Source organism: Pleurodeles waltl, chromosome 3_1, assembly GCF_031143425.1.
Source record: "Pleurodeles waltl isolate 20211129_DDA chromosome 3_1, aPleWal1.hap1.20221129, whole genome shotgun sequence".
NCBI lineage: Eukaryota > Metazoa > Chordata > Amphibia > Caudata > Salamandridae > Pleurodeles > Pleurodeles waltl.
Genome location: NC_090440.1, coordinates 795,791,145 through 795,812,387, shown reverse-complemented (window position 1 = coordinate 795,812,387; position 21,243 = coordinate 795,791,145). Strand labels below are relative to the sequence as shown.

At 45.3% G+C, this 21,243-nt stretch overlaps 1 protein-coding gene across 1 annotated transcript in view; it reads right to left on the bottom strand.

The window, feature by feature from the left end:
* Nucleotides 1-4,151: 4,151 nt before the first annotated feature.
* The window catches only part of TMEM9B (TMEM9 domain family member B), a 221,269-nt gene continuing 204,177 nt past the window's right edge, over nucleotides 4,152-21,243 (bottom strand). Inside the window, exon 5 of the mRNA XM_069223653.1 lies at nucleotides 4,152-5,355. Coding sequence (XP_069079754.1) covers nucleotides 5,200-5,355 — 156 coding nt within the window. The 3' untranslated portion in view covers nucleotides 4,152-5,199. The remainder of the gene's footprint in view (nucleotides 5,356-21,243) is intronic.

Genomic DNA, 21,243 nt, shown 5'->3' with positions numbered 1-21,243 from the left:
TTTTTAGCAGTAACTCATATTAAGTTACCTTACGTTAGTTAACCCAACCCCGTGCACATGGCCTTTGGCCGTGTGTGGCAGCCGACCCCCCTTAGGCACCCAACCCTGTGACATGAATGGACTTTGGCCCTGCACAGCTGGGATTGGCTGCAGGGCCGGGTCCTGCAGCAAACCTTCCCCCCCCCCCCCCCCCCCCCCCCCAGGCATCCTACCCAGCTCCATGCACAGATTTTGGCCATGCACAATGGGGGTTGGCAGCAGGACCAGCAGCCAACTCCCTCTAGACACCCAAGACTGCTCCACGCACGGCCTTTGGCTGTGCATGGTGGGGGATTGCCAGAGGCACTATGGCCCACCCCCAATACGCAGGCATCTGGGGAGGGAGGTACGCAGTCCCCTTTCCCTGGCCAATTACAGTCCCAGGGACCCCGTTCCCCAGAGGATACCCAATTAGTAAAAGGAGAGGGGGTTGCACATTGGCCTTTCCCGTTCTGATTTTGACCCCAGAGACCTCATCCCCCTTGGTCCAGCCAATTACTGAAACGGGTGGGGGCTACATGGCCACCCTCCCCGGACTGATTTTGGCCCCGGGGACTCCATCCCCTGGGTCCAACCAATTAGTAAAAGAGGAAGGGGTCCCTGGAGACTCCATCCGGGGCCCAGCTAATTAGTGAATGGGGGTGTTAGACCTGGCATCTTTTGGCATGGTTTCCCCAGACTTTTTGCTTCCTGACCTGCTGTTATGACTGTGCGCTGAACTTTTAAGCTGGCCTGAGGACTCTGTGCACTTTTTCACTGCTGACCAGTGCTAAAGTGCATGTGCTCTGTGTCTAAAACAGGCTAACAGTGGCTTCTCCATGATTGGCATATTTGATTTACCAGTAAGTTCCTTGTAAAGTGCACTATGTGTGGTCAGGGCCTGTATGTCAAATGCTACTATTGGGCCTGCAGCACTGGCTATGCCACCCTCTACAGTAGCCTTTCAAACATGTCTCAGGCCTACCATTGTGGACCCTGTGTGTGCAGTTTAAACTGCCATTTCGACTTGGCATGTGTACCCACTGCCGGGGCCCAAAGTTTCCTTTTTATTATGTGTAAGACACCTCTAAGGTAGACCCTAGATAGCCCAGAGGGCAGGGTGCCTTGTATTTAAAAAGTTGGATATGTACTTTTAAGATGTCCAGATAGTGAAAAACTCTTAAATTCCTTTTTCACTATTGCAAGGACTATTTCTCCCATAGGCTAGCATTGGGGTTGCCTTAAAACATCGTTTAAGAGTAATTTCCAACTGGGAAATGATAGAAATATGAAGTTTGGTGTCTCTGGACTCAGTTTAAAAATACATCTCTTGCGGGTTTTAAATTTCAGGTCTGAAAATGGCACTTTTAGAAAGTTGCCATTTTCTTACTTTAAGCATTCTGTGCCTTCCCTATTGCTGAAAAAACATATGGGTTTAGGTGACCGCTACATTTGTGCATTCTCTCCAGACAGCCACAAACAGGAAGGGCTGGGTGTGACAGGAGACACATCTGCATACTGATAGTCGTCCTGGGCAGAGTGAGAGAGAGTCCACACTTACATCTGAGCAGGCTGTATCCTGCCCTCACACAAAGCGCTGTTTACCCTCTACTTCTAGTCTGGAGCCAGGACTGGGTCGAAAGGGAACCTTGTGCACTTCAGAGAATTCTTTCACTACATCAAATGTAATTTTGGGTACAAGTAATGGGCCTCTGACACCATAAGCTCAGGACACTTCTGGACTGAGGACATACCTGGTAAAAGGACCGCTGTGCTGTCAGTGGGGACTGCCACTTTGCTGTTTGCTCTGCTGTGTTGGCCTGATGCCTGCCACTTCCTGCATGGCAGCGAGAGGACTGGATCTAACTCAATATCCTGCAATCTAAAGTTTCTCCAAGGGCCTGACTGAGCTTTCCTCCTGTTCCCGAAGTCTCAGGTATATCAAAGACTTCACCTGCTTCTTGATACCAGCACCTGGGCTCCTCTTCTGTGAGTCCTGCTCTGCCAAGTTGTGTCAAATCCAGCCCTGGGCCCTTGAGGGCGGGTGTGGTGCTGCAGCCCAAGAACTGACTCAACTACACCGGCACGTCACTTGGAACCGATACATTCCACTGCAGAACTGCCGCTTTGCCACTGCCTGCACCAAAGCCGCGGACACCGCTCTTCGACTTTTCATTGAAATGACTCCAACTTACAATGCACCCCCGGCTTGGCCTACGCAGTACTGATGGATCAAAACCAGTACTCATCGATGCGGGACATCGCCGCATCAATGACATTGCCTGATCATGAAATCATGCATTGCCTGCAAGTGCAACGCATCCCTTCCTCTGCATCAATGCATCATCACCGTGCATGGACGCAACAAAGGTACTGTCAGTGGGTCTGTGAGACTTATGTATCCGGCCCGCACTCCACTGCGGTCGGACTGCACTTTTGGATTTGCCCCGGTCCAGAGCAACCAGATAGCTCTGGTTGGAGCAATTGTCTTCTAAGGACTGCATTTTGATTTAATCTTTGAAAATTCATAACTTGACTTGTGTATGTTGGATTTTTGTCGTTTTGGTCTTGACTCAGATAAATATTGGCTACTGTTCTATACTGAATTTCTTCTGTGGTGTTTCCATTGTGTTACTGTGTGTGTGTGTGTGCGTGTGTGTGCGTGCACAATGATTTACACATTGCCTCTTCAGTATAACCTGAATGCTCTGCACCAAGCTACCAAGGGTGAGCACAAGTACAATTTTTGAATGCTGACTTTGGCCATTGGGACCCCAGAGCCCAGCCAGTTTATCCTGGGTGCCCTGGCCCCATCCAGGGCACCCAGTGTGCGGTGTTGGGCCCGCAGGGAGACCCTTAAATGCCCCACAGTCCCTGTCACGTGCCCAAATCCAGTGAGAGGCAGCATTGTTCCCACACACAGGTAGCAGCAAAAAAATGCTGATCCTTGTGTGCAGTAGCAATTTCTTCATCTGTTTCCCTGCCCGCTTGGCAGGGGGGTCCTCAGGGTCTTTAGTGCCTCCAGATGGGGATTTGCCAAGTGGTCTCCCTCCTTTGTATTTGAAGGGCCTGGCTCTGGGGAGATGGTGGTCCTGGGGGCCGAAAAAAGCCTGGGAGGGAGAAGGAGAAGCTCCTCTACACTTCTCAACATTGGCTTGCTCCAGGGATGTGGCAGTCCACGGGCCTGTAATTGCCCATGGGAAGAGGGGCAGCATGCAACCCCCTCCCCAATATAATTATTATAGCTTGCTCCGGGCCCGGTTTAAACAGAGAGACTGAGCTTGTTTTTAAATAAATAAATAAAAAAATTGGCGAGATTTGCTGATCCTCCACGAATTGTGCGGCAACATTAAAAAAAATAAAAAAAAAATGCTTCCTGCCCATCACCAGGCCTACGAGGTCAGGGTATTTCCATCTTGCCCCTTCTTTTTTTGTTTTCTTTTTTTCTTACTTTCTTTGGGACTCGGCTGAGTCCAAGTCCCAAAATGGCTGCCAACACTTCCTGGTTGAAGTGTAAGCAGGCATTCAGATGTCAGCATGAAATCTGTCGGTTCCTTGTCCCTAGATATCTATTTCTTTTTCTTTTAATATTTCAAAAACTACTGAATGGATTTGTACCAAACCACAAAAATAATTTTTTCTGGACCAAGATCAAACTTTATGCCAAATTTGGTGTAATTCTGTTCAGCAGTTCGGGCTGTCATTGTGTCCAAAATCACTATGGGAAATAACACTAGAAACACACTTTTTATGACACTCTCCTTTTTCTCTGCCCCTGCTTGACGAATCACCCCAAAACTTTCCATGCAGAACTAGACATTAGAGGGCAATTTTTTGGGGGAAAATTTTATTAGGATTCATCACCAAAAGTTATAAGCAAACCAAAACACTCTTGTCCTAAGGAAACTAGGTCCCAACTACCTACTGGCAAATGCCAGTGGGATAGATAGATAGATAGATAGATAGATAGATAGATAGATAGATAGATAGATAGATAGATCGATCGATCTCGTTTTTCACAAACAATAAATAACCATCCGTTTTCCATCCAACAGTCACTGACTATTTAGTGCCGTGAACTAAGGGTGTTACTATAGTAACGCACAGGGAAAGGTGAAACTTGGACAAAAAAATGTTTCCAATAATTGTTTTAATGCTACATTCCAAATTAAATTGAAGAAAAGTTTTCTTCCATTATCTGTACATTTTAAATTTGCATCAGCAGAAGAGAATTTCCGAGGCATTGAAAAAAATATATTAAAAAAAATAATTAAGGAAAGCAGTGGTTATTAATTGTGTATAATCCAGTCACCGAGAAAGATTTATCACTGCCTTAGTTTCTTCTGGAGGCATTCTCTTTTATACATGCTCACATCAGTTTCTGGCATAGGCCAGTGCATAAGCTAACTAATAAGATAATATTGTTGTGTGGCTCATGGTTCTCAAAACAATGGATTCCCAGTCTGAAGAACTGCTTAGAGTTGTTAGCTTGTAGCATTACTAGTTAAGTCAGTGTAACTCTTCGTTTGCATAATGGAGTGAGTTGGTACAACTTTTTATCTCATACTAGCGGGCTCTCCCGTCATCAAAAATACACCGCTCTTATTTACAGTAGAATAGGAGGGTGGATTATAGGCGCATTTTGTGAAATATAGCAGTGGCACTTAAACCATACATGATCTGTTTAGGTATTTTAAAAAACAGTCGAATACATCAATAGAAAATAATTGTGCGGCTCTCACATTACAGCATAGCACGAAAAACCATAACACTTTTCAACAATTAACTTCATCAAGTGTTTGATAGGAAAATAGGTACTGCTTTTTTTCTGCCGAAAATTAGGAATAAAAACTGTTAAAGTCCTCATGATTAACAGCCAAAGCTTACTATTGCAGCAGTTCAGGAAGTACAGGAAAATGTCTAGTGTTACCACTGCTATTTTGTAAGCAAAAGTCATTGTGATTTACACATATTTAAATAAGCTTTCGAAATATTTACTTTCCAGTATGTTTCAATCAAAAGGTCCTCTCTGAAAATACTAACTGCAGATTCGAATGAACACTTGAATGGCAGTAAGACAGAATCAAATATGGGGAGAGGCAGAGTTTGGAAGACTTCAGTGTCTCCCACGAATGCTCTTTGTGTCCCATTCCAGTGGCTCCTAGTTGCGAAGCACTAAAATTAGCTCAAGACAACGTGACGGTCAAAGACAGATTTCCGCTGCTCTTGGACTTGCAGCTTCCAGCGCTGCTGGGCGTGTTCCACTTTATTCAACACGTTGGCTCGGCTCCTTGAACGTGCAAGTACTTCATGAGCATTGGCAAATGGCTGATGATCCTAAGAGGAATAAAGAAACAAGCTTTTAATTAAAGGGTATAAAACAACCATGACCAATGTGATCTGAAAGACAATCTAAACTTAATGAAATGCTGTGGTTTCACTTAATTTTTCAGCTGCGATAGCAAAAATATAAACTAAGTGTTCAGAATGTAAATGGGGTCAGGTTCAAATTATTTACAAAGGCTAGCTCTCTGAACACTGACAGGTGACACTTGAAATGTAGCACATCAAATCGGATCACAGGCACCGGATTTAACAAGAAGATTCTTGGAGACAGAATTATGTGTGACTTAGTCTCATCTCTCTGGAACTGACTGAGCCCAGATCTGAGGAATCAACCACACTTGGGAGCATTCAAACGAAATCTAAAGACTAGACTATTGAGTCTTTCTACTCTCTTCCCTTAACAACTGTGCTCCCCATCTCCTACTAGTGACAGGTTACCTTCCAATGCTGTCCATGTCTCTCTAATGCCAGTCTCTGGGGAAACACAGATGTTTCTTCTCCCAAACTTACCCACATCTTCCAACAAGGGAGTTGTAAGATGGACTTAGTATCTGCACACACTAGAGCTGATAAGTGGCTTTAGGAAGCAGGCAGACAAAATATCGTCCTATCGTTTCAGCACAGTAGTTTAGCAATGCAAGTAAACAAGGTGTGCTCATACATCTTTTTGTCAACAGTCTCAACCTTTGCTCATATAAGCTGAAATTCAAATTCCAATGCCTTGATATAGCTGATGCAGTACAGGTGCTCAATACCTACAATAAACCACATATAAAAACAAGCATTTGCAATGCAACGGGTCTCGCGTTTGCTCGCGTTAGAAAAGCAAACAGAAGTTCGCTCGCAGTGAAGTTTATTGGCAAAAGTGCAATTATCCATGTTACTGGCAAAAGTGCAATTATCCATGTAACCAGCAAAAGTGCAATTATCCCTGTAACAGGGTCGATATCATGCAAAGCGCTCGACTTCTGCCCAGCGAGATCGCGCTGCACAGGAAATTAAAACATTAAGTAGTCGAGAAACCAGCTGAAAACACTGAGCCTTGTATGTTTTCAGTAGTTTACCAGTGTGCTTGAGGAAGGCTAAACACCGGAAAAGGCATGACGTATGCATGCCTTTCACAAATGGAATCAATCGATTTTTAAAAGGCAAGCCCACAAACTAATGAAAGTGATGGGTGTGACATGGGCGTGGTTAGAAGCCCACAGATAGATTACAACATGGTCCAGAGCGCTTGAGCGCGCTTGACCCTAAAAAATATAGCAGTGAAGAAAAAATTCCAGACACTGTGCAGTGCATCACTGTACAGTTAACTTAAGGCAGCATGGGAATACATTTTAAGAGACCCTCAAACTTAAGGCGGCAACCTGATCCATTTATTAACACTTCTGGAAATTAGAAAAGTCCACTAAATGAATCTTTATATAACTTTGGGGGGGGGGGGGGGCAGGGGGGAGGAACTTACTGCAACACAGAAGTGGTAGTGATAGCACACAGTTTACATAGCAATTTGTACATTAACAAAAATATTTAAACCACACAGAAATAGGAATATGGTGGCCGAGTGATCGGCTGAGCTCAAGCCCTCTTTTCTCCTCCATGATCATCTGGCAGACAGTGTGCCAGAATAAACCCACGGTCGAATCCTGAAGTACTGGTATGGACTCTGGGTGCTGGTATAAAGTCAGAAGGCTGGTCGGTCTACTGAAAGAGTCCAACAAGTAAGACCTGCCCGCCTGCATTAGCAGTTTGGAGTTTACGGGCGGTAGCGTTTGGCGGAAGGGGCAGGGACAGAGGCTCTATCGGAGGCTGCGGATGGATGAGAGTCAGAAGCAGAATGGCTCCCAAGGGCAGCAGAATGACAAGGAGCAAGGGCGGGCCGGAGCAGGTCATAGCACTAGCCTGGAACACACAAACCAGTCGAGTGGCTCTTTTAGCAATGTGACTGGGAGCTCAAAGGTGGATGTATCTACACAGGGACTCTTGCTATCGGCAAAGGTAATCATGGCTAATGTGCAGAAGCAGGGAGGATTGAACAATATGGCCACCGGCTCCACTGAGGTTACAACGTCAATCACTGTCCATTTAAAAAACCTGCCTAGGGGGAGAAAGGGAGATCGGCAACATAGCCGGTGTATCTACATCACCAGCTGCACTTGAGGAGGAGTGAAAGCCACCAGCTGTCCATCTGGACACGGGCGTGCGATCAGATCATGCCCCTCTGGCTGTGGCCCAGGAGAACAGCAGTTTGTGGAGCCTGTTCAACCCTTGGAGGCACCTGTAGAGGCATCCCCCACAACAGATCTTGGTGACAAGGGAGATCAGGTCAGTGATCTACTACGGCAGATGAGGTGGCAGCAGTGCAGCTAACAAAGGGGCTCATGACGGGCACCATTAGCTAGGATAGTCGTAGTTTGGAGGTACTCGAGATGGCCTAAAGTCTAATGGGGGCTGTATTGGTGAAAGCAGGGGAGTTGGCCCGAACCTTGAGATTAGTTAATGTCCCTCTCCCCTTGCTGAACTCAGAGGTGGAGGCGGCAATATGCTCAGTGAGTAAGGGTGAGAAAGCCTGGGTGCAAAGCAACATTAGTGCACCCCACATAACCTTAGTGGACAAAGAGCAAGGAGAACTGGGCCCTCATGGATAGGCTCTCTCTAGTCACTAACATACCCGGGCGGGTCAAAAAATACAAAGGGCGTCTACAAAGATGGACATGTTACTAATCAAACATTTAAGAGGAAGTTTCCTGAAGTAGCTCTTCATCAGAGGCTAGTGACACCGCTTAGGGAGGAGTGGAATGCCTCTTTGAATGGTCAACTGGGGGAAAGCTCCCTGGTAAGAGAAGATGGAGGCCAGGGCTTGGAGGTCTGAAATGGGTCTTTATACACAACATGGCTTTGACAGGACTGCTACCCCTCAGATAGCCCAGCACAAGGACAATCACAAAAGAATGTGCCGCCTACCCTGGGATGCCATACATCAGGTCATTATGCTTCATAGGGAGGAGACCCTAGCAGACAACCGGAGAGCGAGAGCCGCAACTAGGCAACTTCAGGACGCAGTTCAGAGAATGCCAAACACCTGCTCAGAGATCGCTGAGAGGATATCGACTGAGAATTCGATTCTGGACTGAGAAATCGGTTGAGAATTGAACAGTAGTATCAGAATAGGGCCTCACTACGATTAAGGCACAGTCTGTAGCGCATGAGGCACAACTTGTGGATACGTAGTGGAAACTAAAGGATTTTGAGAATCAGCAGCGCTGTAATAAACTAAGGATCTTGGGGATAGGCAGAGATCCCAGAGCATTCGTGATCAATTATTTTCGCAGTGCCTTCCCGGATCTTGAAGGATGGCACTACGAACATGAAATCCAGAGGGCCCATAGATTCCCTCTCACATAAGGCTTATGGATCAGGGAACGGCTTTATCTAACACAAAGTCTAGGGCTACATTTTATTTTTTAGCAACTACTTGTTAAGACACTGTGCAGAGGGCATTCCCTTCTTTGTTAGAACTGATTTTTGCCATGTGAAAGTGGAGAGGTGATGGAGGCTGAGGCAGCTGATAAACAAGGGGGTGGAAGCTTATCTAATGTATCCTGCAAGGTCTAATACAATTTTGAATAACAGGAAACAGATAGACCGCTAAGAGATTAAGGCTATAGATTATCTGGAGAGTCTGTGATGTTACGGGTTAAGTTGGGTCAGTTAGCGTGTATATGAAGGAATGAGTCTATAATTGAGAATCATGTTGGTGGAAGAGTGGGGTCTCTTCAATGACTCACATTCCCACTCACAAAGCTATATATACACAAGTTAGATTATAGGTATGTCCGGCCTGCTTTGCGAGAAAGGGGTGCACAAACCGTCATTCAGGCCATGGGTCTGACTGCTTCACATGGGAGGAAGAGGACGGGGGTGGGCGAATTGGGGGTGGTTGAAACACCATAGAGGAGGAGGGGGGGATGTAAGGGGGGGTCTAAAAAAGGCAATCTAAATAGAGCATATGAGTTTCTTTGTTGGTAGAGAATTACTGGTTCAGTGTCTTACCCAACTTTTGGCACATGAAGATGGGTTACAATTTGTGAACAATGAAGATGGTTATGAAACAAATGGCTAGGTAGTCATCAGACAGCTGAATTGCACGATTTAGGGAACTGCGCATATGTACTGTTAATGTTTGTTGTTTGAATGACTGGTCTAAAAGGGTTATGAGCGCAGCTGGACTGAGAACCACGGCATAAGATAATGTGTGTATGAAAGAGACACATATGGATGGATCGAGGAGGAACCTACTCGAAACACTGGGTTATGTTCTTCTGGGGTACACTATGCAGAGAACCTTTATGAGGTGGGTGGCAACCCTAGCACGAAGGGGTACCTGTGTTATCAAACGTAAGATCCAGGCACATCTGGGGGATGGGTATTGGTGGAATGCCAGGTGGCCAGGCCACATTTAACCATCTGTTCAATATATGGCTCCAATCAGGGTGATCCGGCAATCACTGAGCATTTGGATGCAGAGGTGTCTTCATAGCCTATCACACTAATTGTGTGTGGGGGATCTAAATATTCCCCTGGACTGTACTCAGGGATCATTGTTGCCAAGGAAATAACCGGGCAGGAAGCCTCGGTTTTTAAGGCTGTACAGCAATTTATAAGGGATCATGGTCTCACGGATGTGTGAGATATGCTGAAGATGCCAGACTCAGGCTACACTTTTTATTCACATCCTCACAAGAAATTTGCTTGGCTGGATTTTTTTTGTTTGGTCTTTGCTGGGCTAGCCGGGGTGGTGTGTATTGAGAAGCATCCCAAAATATTTTCCCACCATAACCCCCCCGATTATAAAGCTCCAGGTAGCAGAGGCTGCAAAACAGACATGAACGTGGTCTTGAGATAGGGGGCTACTCTTTGATTTAGACTATATAGAACATATGAAGAGCTGGCTGGCAAATGTCATGGATAAAAGCTGGAATCAGCTGGGATACCCTCAGTTTTAGTTCATATTGACAGAGGACTGTGAATCATAGGATGATGGTGCTTAGTGATGAACTAAGTGCATTGAAAACTAGGCTTGCCAAAGCCATTGCGGAAGGGTAGGGTCAAGGTAAGCATTAATAGCTTTAATTTAAAAAGGGCAGCAGAAAAGCTCAGAAGGCAGAAAGCTACAAATATAGTGAGAGTGTGGGGAGGCTACTGGCATTGTGAACACAACAGAAATAGGTAAATGGACAAGCAAGGGCAGGTAGTCAGCACTCCAGAAGCTATTGTTAGGGTGTTCAATGAGTTTCATGAAAATTTATACCAGGCAGAGGAGTCTTCTCCTGGGTCGGATATTGATCAATATCTAGATTTAGCTGCAGGAGGTGGGTAAGATCAGGCAAATTTATAAAGCTTTAAAGGACTCAATGGCAGATTACTTCAATCAGCAAGAGGGCAAATAGAATAGGAGACTGTCTGTCAAGGGGACTAGCGTCTTGGATTTCTAGGAGATTGGCCAGGTGGTGCTGTTCTCAACAGGATTGACGTCTCAACACTACAAAACATTATTCAATCTATATGATATGCCAGTCCAGATAGCAAGTTTGGGGAAAAGACCATATGTCAGCTGCCCTCATTGTGGCAGCGGTGAAGCAGACATGGCAAATATGTTTTGTAACTGTGCAAAGCTGGTGGCCTACAAGAAAGGAATCAGCCAGTATCTTGGTATGGTGATTAAAAGGGCCAGTCTCAGTGACTTCACAGCTAATATTGTTCAGCACCGATAAGGGAGCCATAAGTGACAGACAAACACAACATTTTACTTTTGTGCGTATGGGAGTGGTCCGCTTATGTATCGCTGTGGCTTAAAATAACCCGGATCCCCCTACGTATCAGTGGTTAGCCTCCATGTACCATCTGGAGAGCAATCTGTAGGGCTGTAAGGGTCGCGTAGAGCCAGAAAGTGGGGGGTAGAGGGAGGGGGGGGTTCAGGCCCCAGTTTCTAAATAGATTACCAGAATGAATTTAAGCGGGGGTACCAGTCCTAGAGGGTAATTGGAAATGCAAGCTTCATTTATAAGTATTTGGCAAAGTGTACATTAATGAATTCATAGATTGGACAATCGAATTAGCAATCAATGTTTAAAGGATTGGCGTTTTGTTTTCAGGTATATTTATGCAAATGAAATGATGAATGTACAATTATATAGATGTATTTTATAGGTCTTGATGCTCCCCTAAGAAAATTAATTAAGAAACACATATTCCATTTTAAAATTAGAGTAAATAAAGAATGCGCTATAAAAAAAGAAAATATCTTATGCAAGCAGGCAAGCAATATAAGACGTTTTTGATCTAATTAATGACAATGATTAGAACTCCTCTATCTTTAAACTGATTAAAGATACATACACAATTGATGTGCTAACCTTATCAACAATGTAACCCTATCAAGGTTCTGATGATAGCAAAACATGACAAATGTGTGTTTTTTCAATTAAAGTTGTAAATCTTTTTTCCTGCAAATAGCACAAGCAAAGCTCCTTAGGTTTTAATATTGTGTATCTTATTGGAACATCTTACCCATCGCCCACTGGCAAAACCTGGCAAGGGAGGGGAGGGCTGTATCCGGCCCAGGAGGCTGGTGGCCACTGAGCCAGAGGGGCTGAGCCACGCCTTTATGGCAGAGAAGGGATAATGGACAGGGGGATGGTGGGGAGAGAGGGGTGTGGTGGGGAGAGAAGGGGACCCTGCCCTCAGAAGATGAATGAGGAAGAGGGGGAGGGGCAGGAGGTATGGGATAGCCCCATGCAAATGTGACTCAAGGCAGCGTGGCGCCGGGATGGGGGAGGGAGCAAGCAGGTTAAAAAACATTGCAGACCGTAAAAGCAGCCAAACATTTGTCAAGAAGGAGCATGAGATCGGAGAGGGTAGTAACAGCAATATGCAATCTTATGAGAAAGGCATATATGTCAGAGAGGAGATGCTTTTCTGTGTTTCTAGTGAGTAGCCATTTCTCAAATGGCAATAAAGGACAGCTGGCATGTGGGCGACGGAGGGTCGGGTCACCCAGTGACATATCACCAGCACTGTCAGGTTATAAAGTGAACTGGGACGAATGTGAGGCACTGCTTATGTCACGCATGACCACTGCCACGGCAATATTTGGATATCCTTTTCAGTGGAAACCTTCCCATCTCAAGTATCTAGGAAGTCTTGTCAACTGGGGTCTGAGTCGCACGGTGGCCGACAACCTGGAACCCCTGATCATCTTCACAGACTTTGAAAAATGGTCGCATCTAGCATTGTCATTGTGGGGCAGGGTCTAAGCCATATGGATGGTCACTCCGCCTAGACTTACCTATGTTCGTGGAAATCTTCCCCACACTCTGATCAGTGTATCACTGCATCAGCTGTGTTGTCTGGGGCACAGCTCGCCCCCACCTCGCCATGGCCAACTCCTAGCGCATCGCACAAGTGGGGGACTGGGCCTCCTCTCCGTTGAACACTATGACCTAGCCGTTCACCTTTCCCAACTGGCCTATATGTTCCCTGAGACTCCTGACCCTCCATCATGGACGACTATGGAAAACGCAATGCTAAACTCGCAACAAGGACTATCTGCACTTTACACCAGGGAAAGGTCGGATTCTCGTTCCTCCAACCCAGTCCTGCAGGCTATGTTGCAATCCTGGAGAAGGGCCCACCGCCTGCTCGGAGGGGATCCCCCCCCTTCACAATCATGCACCCAAATGAGATAATACCAGTCTTCGTATGGGAGCGAAGACTTTCTACTGGGCATGGTGGCACTCGGTGGGCGTTATCAGTCTGAACCAGGTCATAGTGGGGGGAGTCATCAAGTCCTTCACGCAGCTGCACGAGGAGTTTGGCCTTCCGCCACAACTGTGGACATTTTTCCAACTACAACACTGCCTCAATAGCCGCATGGGACAGAGTAGTGGCATACCTCTGGTTGTGAGGTTGTTTCCTTTGAGTGATGTCCGGTTTCTATAGCCTCTTGAATCGCCACCTGTTTTCTTCCCCTCTCCTCAGCAACCTTCCCACCAAATGACAGGCAAGATTGTAGCCAGACTATGAGCCTAAGAACTGGGCTGACCACTTGGAGGCGCTCAATCACGGTGTGAGGGAAGCGCGTCTGAAGTCCTGCCTATTCAAGCTACTGAATGACTGGCACTGGACACCTGTGAAACTGCATGCAGCAGGCCTCTTGCCCCATGCAAATTGCTGGCTCTGCCCTGCACACAGTTGTGACATGTCACACACCAAATGTGACTGCCCATCGATACGGCCCTTCTGGGTGGCAGTGGGTTCCACACTCGCGAAGACCCTACCGCTTCGGCCCCCTCTTCCATGAGCACTGAGTCTTTTGCACTGCACAGGAAACATCACAGACTTTTCCCATCTCCAATGCCAGCTATTTTAAACAACCCTTGCCACGGCAAAAATATGTATACTACACCACTGGTGCTCCCCAACACTGCCCATCCATGATGAATGGTTGTCAGCAATGTTTCTAGCTGCTTCCCACGAGTGCATCATTTATGATCTCCAGGACCGCACTGCGGTTTTCCTCCAGATGTGGACGTCCTTTCTCAGGACCCTGCGGTCACGGGTCCCCCCCTATCCCACCACCATGACATACCCTTCCCTCCCCATCCATATCCCCCACAACTCTATTTCAGCCTACCCTTTCCCCTACTCCCTCTCACCCCCCACATGGGGGTGCTCTTCATTCCCCCCGCTGCACCTAATAACAATCTTTCTCCTGCTGGTGGACAGCTCTAGGCAGGAGTTCGAATGCGGTGATCCTGGCCCTGCTCCAGGCCCACTTACCCCCTCACCAACAAAGCAGCAGCACCCCCACACCCCCTCACCCTCCCCTCACCTGATACACGAATCCTCTTAACAACATGCTGCATTTATTTACTCGAATATACACCCTATGTGTCCGTCCCCACCCTCGTTTTATCCGGTTTTGTTTCCATGAAACTTTAAAAAAGAAGTACAAAACAAAATTATTGACAACAGTTGCAAATACTCAAATATAAAACACCTTTCTTGATTTGTAAAGGTGGATATAAGCGAACGTAACGAGACAAAATGAATTAATGCATGCTCTAATAGTAAACACTGGCTTCCCAGTGGAGCCTTCTTGAGTCAGGTTCATGAGTAGAAAAGCCTTTCAAGCAATATGCAAAGTGGTAACTGCTGACCAATACACTCCTATCAAACCCCACAACCAGGTGGTTTCTTTTATAAAGTAGCTTCACTCCACTTACTTCGAACTGCTCAGGGCAGTGGAGCAAATTTAACTTGACTATTGCTATCGCAAAGGGAGTGAGGAAAACATATGCAAGGAAAATTAACAGTCATTTATTCCACTCTTCGATGTCCATTATGTGAAGACCAGAGAATGAAGCTATATAAAATGTCAAAGCCCCACTGCCAAGCTGGCTCGAGATATTGAGAACGCATTAGATGAAGGGATAGAAATAAACATTAACATGCAGTAGCTATGAAATAATCCAAACATATGGAGTAACCCAGGCTTAACAATCCTTGAACCAGATGGTGCAATCATTTGTGCATTTCATGCTAGTTTTGGTTTCAGAGAAGGCAATTAACAAAACAAGGAGTATGTACACCTTCCTGGCCAACAGCGGAAGTCAAACTGTGCTCCACAACCGAGCCAGAAATGGTAGCCACATCCCTCTATTCCCACCCATCATGTCAAACCTTTGTCCACTTACCCAGGACAAACCACGGTTGCAGTCCCCTTCACAAAACCACACCCAATGCACATACTGCTGCTACTTCCCCCACAAGACCCTAGGCGTTTTTCTACTCATCCCCTGCCTCGGTTCAGGGCCCACCTCTCACATCAACAAAGCCACATAACCAAAGAGCAATTTATTGAGAAAGAAGAGTCAGTAGCTAAAGGCATAGCATGGAAAACAAAGGTTCAATGGTTTGGGGACGGAGTAACTGGCAATGGGCAGTCATCTAGTAATGGCAATATATAGAGGCCAGTGGCTATGTACAGCAAGGCCAGTCAAAGGTGATGTGAATGAGATCCTGCAAATAGATGAAGTAGGTGCAAGAATAAACACCCGGATCAACAAGTGGAAGATCTAGACGATTATGGGCACATAAAGGAGCTGAGAGAGCAGCGGGTATGGATGGGCTGCTAGTAAGCAGGGGTGAGAATTTTGGTTAGCAAAGATGGGGCCATATGGCCATACTGGTGTGGTTAGCCAACAAAGGTAGCAATTAATAAAAATGGGGAATATTACTAAGTCAGGGTGGTGCAATGGCATGTTAGGCATGCACAGGTTTTAGGAATGTCAGTGGGTGGGACGAATAAAGCTATAAGGATAGTTGTGTAAGAGACCTAAGCAAGGTATGGAATCTCTGAGAATGGTAGCGTGCCGATTAGAAAAAAAGTGGAATAAAGTACCAGTGGGGCTTAAAGCCTAGGACAATGGGGATGCAAATGAGGTTCAGTAAACGAGAGAGGCAGAGTACTCATGGAGGTCTGTTAGCAATAGGCAGTATGGAGCTGAGAGAAAAAGTAAAACGAAGTGCTAAGAGTGCTTCTGGGAGTAGGGGTTTATGAGCAGAATGGGTAGTGAATAAGCATTAGGGGTCAGTAAGCAGGCCACTATGACTGACCATTGGAAGCAAAGTGAGCAGAGAGAGGAAGGCAAGAATGTTGATAAGGATGTGGGTCAATAAGTGCAGTGGCTGGTGCTTCTGGATAAATAAGTAAGTGGGGAAATGGGCGGGCATAGAGGTGTGAGTGAGCACTGGCCATCGAGGTTGCACTGGTGTCCATGAAAAGGCTACACATGTGGGCCAGGGAGTAGTGGCTGGCTATAGAGGTGAAGTGGGCAGTGAGCAGTGCAAGGGTCTGGACCTAGTAATTCTCCCAATCAGCGTGTGGATAGACCGTATGATTCTGTGACAGATAACAAGCATCATATTTGTGCACCCAATCTTTATTTAAAAGGAACTCGTGTAAATAGGTTTGCTTCCTCAACACAAGGCTTTCTTTCCACAGCCTGCGCAATTCAAGAAGTCATTTATCAATCAAGATGTTTGACAAAAAACAGGACCTAGGCAGATTTTCAGTCAGGTTCCATTATGATTGGAAAAGCTTTTTCAAAGTACTTTATGTAACCAACGATCTGCTCACTAAAGCAATATATGTGCACACACCACGCACTCTCGATCCTTTAACCCCTTTGCTGCCAGGCCTTTTCTCTTCAGGTGCCAAGCCTTTTTTTGGCTATTTGGAGTAGTTTGCACTTAGGACCTCATAACTTTTTATCCACATAAGCTAACCATGCCAAATTTGTGTCCTTTTTTTCCAACATCCTAGGGATTCTAGAGGTACCCAGAGTTTGTGGGTTCCCCTGGAGGAGACAAGAAATTAGCCAAAATACATCTAAGATTTACGTTTTTTAAAAACAAAATGGGAAAAAGGGCTGCAAAAGAAAGCATGTGGCTTTTTCCCTGAAAATGGCATCAACAAAGGGTTTGCGGTGCTAAAATCGCCATCATATCAGCTTTCAGGAACAGGCAGACTTGAATCAGAAAAACACATTTTTCAACACAATTTTGGCATTTTACTGGGACATACCCCATTTTTAATATTTTTAATATTTTCAGCCTCCTTCCAGTTAGTGACTGTAATGGGTGTGAAACCAATGCTGGATCCTGGGCAGCTAAACATTTCTGAAAAGTAGCCAAAATTCTGAATTCAGCATGGGGTCATTTGTGTAGCTCCTTCAAGCTTTTCTTTCAGAAAGTAACAGCTAAAATAAAAACAAATTGAAATTGAGGTGAAAAAAAAGCCATTTCTGTCCACGTTTTACTCTGTAACCTTTTCCTGCGATGTCAGATTTTTTAAAGCAATATACCGTCATGTCAGCTGGACTCTTCTGGTTGCGGGGATATATAGGGCTTGTAGGTTCATCAAGAACCCTAGGTACCCAGAGCCAATAAATGAGCTGCACCTTGCAATGGGTTTTCATTTTATACTGGGTATACAGCAATTCATTTGCTGAAATATAAAAAGTGACAAATAGGTTTCAAGAAAACCTTTGTATTTCCAAAATGGGCACAAGATAAGGTGTTGAGAAGCAGTGGTTATTTGCACATCTCTGAATTCCGGGGTGCCCATACTAGCATGTGTATTACAGGGCATTTCTCAAATAGACGTCTTTTTTACACACTGCCTTACATTTGAAAGGAAAAATTGTAGAGAAAGACAAGGAGCAATAACACTTGTTTTGCTATTCTGTGTTCCCCCATGTCTCCCGATAAAAATGGTACCTCACTTGTGGGGGTAGGCCTAGCGCCCGCAACAGCAAGAGCCCCAAAACACAACATGGACACATCACATTTTCACAAAGAAAACAGAGCTGTTTTTTGCAAAGTGCCTAGCTGTGGATTTTGGCCTCTAGCTCAGCCGGCACCTAGGCAAACCTAGCAAACCTGCGCAGTTTTGAAAACTAGACACCTAGGGGAATCCAAGATGGGGTGACTTGTGGGGCTCTGACCAGGTTCTGTTACCCAGAATCCTTTGCAAACCTCACAATTTGGCCAAAAAAAACTATTTTTTCTCTCATTTCGGTGACAGAAAGTTCAGGAATCAGAGAGGAGACACAAATTTCCTTCCACCAAGCGTTCCCCCAAGTCTCCTGATAAAAATGGTACCTCACTTGTGGGGGTAGGCCTACTCCTCACGAAAGGAAATGCCCCAAAACACTATCTGGACACATCAAAATTATCAAGTACAAAACTACCTGTTTTTGCGGGGTTAGGGGCACCTGCGTTTTTGTTTCTGGGCTCAGCAGTCTTCTAGGGAAACCTACCAAACCCAGACATTTCTGAAAAATAGACATCCAAGGGAGTCCAGTGAGACTTGCGTGGATCCCCCAATGTTTTCTTACCCAGAATCTTCAGCAAACTTCAAATTTAGCTAAAAAAAAAAAAAAAAAATCCCACATTTCTGTGTGGGATCACCACACTGGGACAAATTTCATACCACCCAATGTTCCCCTCAGTCTCCCGGTAAAAATGATACCGCATTAGTGTAGGTGGGCCAAGTGCTTATGAAAGGGAAGAGCCAAAAACATGTTGATATTGAGGGGAAACCAAAGGGGGACCAAAAGGGCAGTTTGCACAAAAAAATCTTTAGTCTGACAAGTGCAGCAGAATTTTTATCGGTATAGATGAGACAATGCTGGGTGGTAGGAATTTTGTGGATTCCTGCAGATTCCGGAAGGTTCCATCACAAAAACGTGAGAAAAATGTGTGATTTTCAGCAAAGTTGGAGGTTTGTAGGGCATTGTGGGTAAAAACAAATGGTGTGGGGTGCATGTGAAATACCACTCTGGAGTCACCCAGACGTTTAGTTTTCAGATGTGTCTAGGTCTGGTGTACTTTTCTACATGGCGGCGTCCCAAAGTCCATAAAGTGCAGCCCTCACCATTCCAAGTGGAACCATTTTGAGAGTTAGCCAAGCTCTCATGGCCCAAATGTAAAACCAAAACCCAAAATAATCAAATGTCTTCTTGCTTGCTGTGGGATAAGATGTTTTAGTGTGTGGGGGAGAGCTGAAAGATTGTTACCCCCCTCAGTTGGGGTGGGGGCATAACCAGGCCTATACTGGTTGGTAGCCACCACCCCAATATATATATTTTGGTTTTTATTTCCCTGGCATCTAGTAGACTTTCTGCCCCCCTGGGGTGTGGATCAGAGGTAATTGCCGCATCTGCCCACTGGTGGGCAGAACAACATTGTCCCCATTTATTTGGGGTGGGGGTATGGCCATACCCCCACCTGCTTATTTTGGAGAAAAAAATTCCCTGGTCTCTGGTGGGCTTTCTGCCCCCCCCCCCCCCTTTGAGGGCAGATGGGCCTTCCAAAAATAGGCCGATCTGCCCCCTAAGGGGGCAGATATGGCCAACAGTAATGTGGCCCCATAGGGGAGCGACCCTTACCTAATGGGCTGCTGCCCTAAAGAAAACATAATAATAATCGGCTGATCTGTCCCTTGCCTTAGGGGTTGCTCCGCACCTCTAAAAAACAAAAACAATTTTTTTTTTTATCCCTGGAGCCTAGAGGTTTCTGCCACCCCTGGGGGCAGAAATAGCCTAAAATAAATTTGCCCCCTCCCCCCGGGGAGCGACTCTTGTCTAAGGGGTCGCCCCCTTGCGTGAAATTGGCGCAAAAAAAAAGATCCCCGGTGCCTAGTGTTTCAGATTGGCCTAACAAAAATCAGCCGATCTGACCCCAAGGGGGCAGAAATGGTCTAAATAGAAGGTTGCTCCCCTCATGCCAGTTTCCATAAAAAAAAAAAAACACTTTACGATCCGGCTTTTGAAATGCTCTGGGAGACTTCAAAGGGAAGGAAATTCCTTTCCTTTGAAGCCTCTCAGGGCCCCATCACATGATCACATGATGATGCAGAGCATTTCTCTTCCGATGGGGAAGTGGCCTCTGGCATTATCAGACGTCACTGGGAGGGGCAAGGGGGGGTCGGGGGTGGAAGGGGAAGGGCTTCCCCTTCCATCCCTGCCTTAGGGGGGTGGGAGAGAAGCCAGCGCTCCCTCTGAGCTCAGTGTCGAGGATGTAATGGTTACGTCCTCGGCACATGAGCACTGTGCCGTAGGATGTAACCATTACATCCACGGCACAGAACGGGTTAAACGTTTTAAAAGACTGGTACATACATAGAAAATCCCCCCGATAGCGGCAAAGTGTTTCTGTTCAGGCGAAAAGAAAAATTGGAAACATATAGATGACAAGCAAGCAGGAAACAGATGAGGGCAGATGTTCACCTATATATTGAATTCAATGAAAGTTGAAATTAAAGCTGTGTTTTAAAGTCATTTTAACCAAGAAAAGAAGTATTGCAACACTATCAATTTAAGTTATAATGACTCAGAAAAATGTTACATTTAGCCTACCGCATGCGTTTTGGGTGTCAGGTTCTGAACCAACCATAAAATGGGGAGAATGAAAAGACTACTTTGTTAACTATGTAAGTGCAGTGGATGAAAAAGGGGACATGAAAGCTGAACAAAAGAAAATAATTATCTTGCATTCTGTAGGTCCGGTAGGACTGAAAACTTACACCTGCATGTCAAAGGCAGAAATATTTGCGGAGATTAATGTTTTTGATGCAGCCTTATAAGATCTGGATACCTACTTTGCGACTAAAGTGTTGGCCATTATTCGATACAAGTTTTGTCAGCGAAAATGAAATAAAGGAGAAACAGTAGATGACTGGGGGGCAGGAGGGGTGGAACTGAAGAAACTGGCCATTGACTGTAAATCTGCATGATGAACTAATAAGAGATCAATTGGTCAGGAACACAAACAATGTCAATATTCAAGAACGGTTGTGGATTAATGGAGATTTTTCATTGAAAGAAATATTGGCAAGTATAAGCTAAGCTGAGATTTCAGGAAGATGTGCTATGGAGATGAGACAAGCAGATAAAACATTTGAAAGCATATATAAGGTGCAAAACAAAGGGTAAAATAAAAGGAAAGGAGCAAAAAAATAATAAAAAATAAAAAGAAGCAGGGGATGAATGAAGATGATATCGTTGTGTTAGTAAGGAACATCTTGCATATGGTAAAAACTGCCCGTGGCAAACCAAAGGTGGACTAATGGGACATTTTCTGAGAGTATGTAAGAAAAAAAGAACAATATAAGAACAATAGCGTCCCCCCCCCTTCTTTTTTCAGTAAAAAGGCTACATACACCTCAGTGGATAACCAGGGTGTGTTTATGAGACTTCTTAATCTGTTTCTGTGGTTTAAACTTGTATTTAGAAACTGTCTGCACCGCCT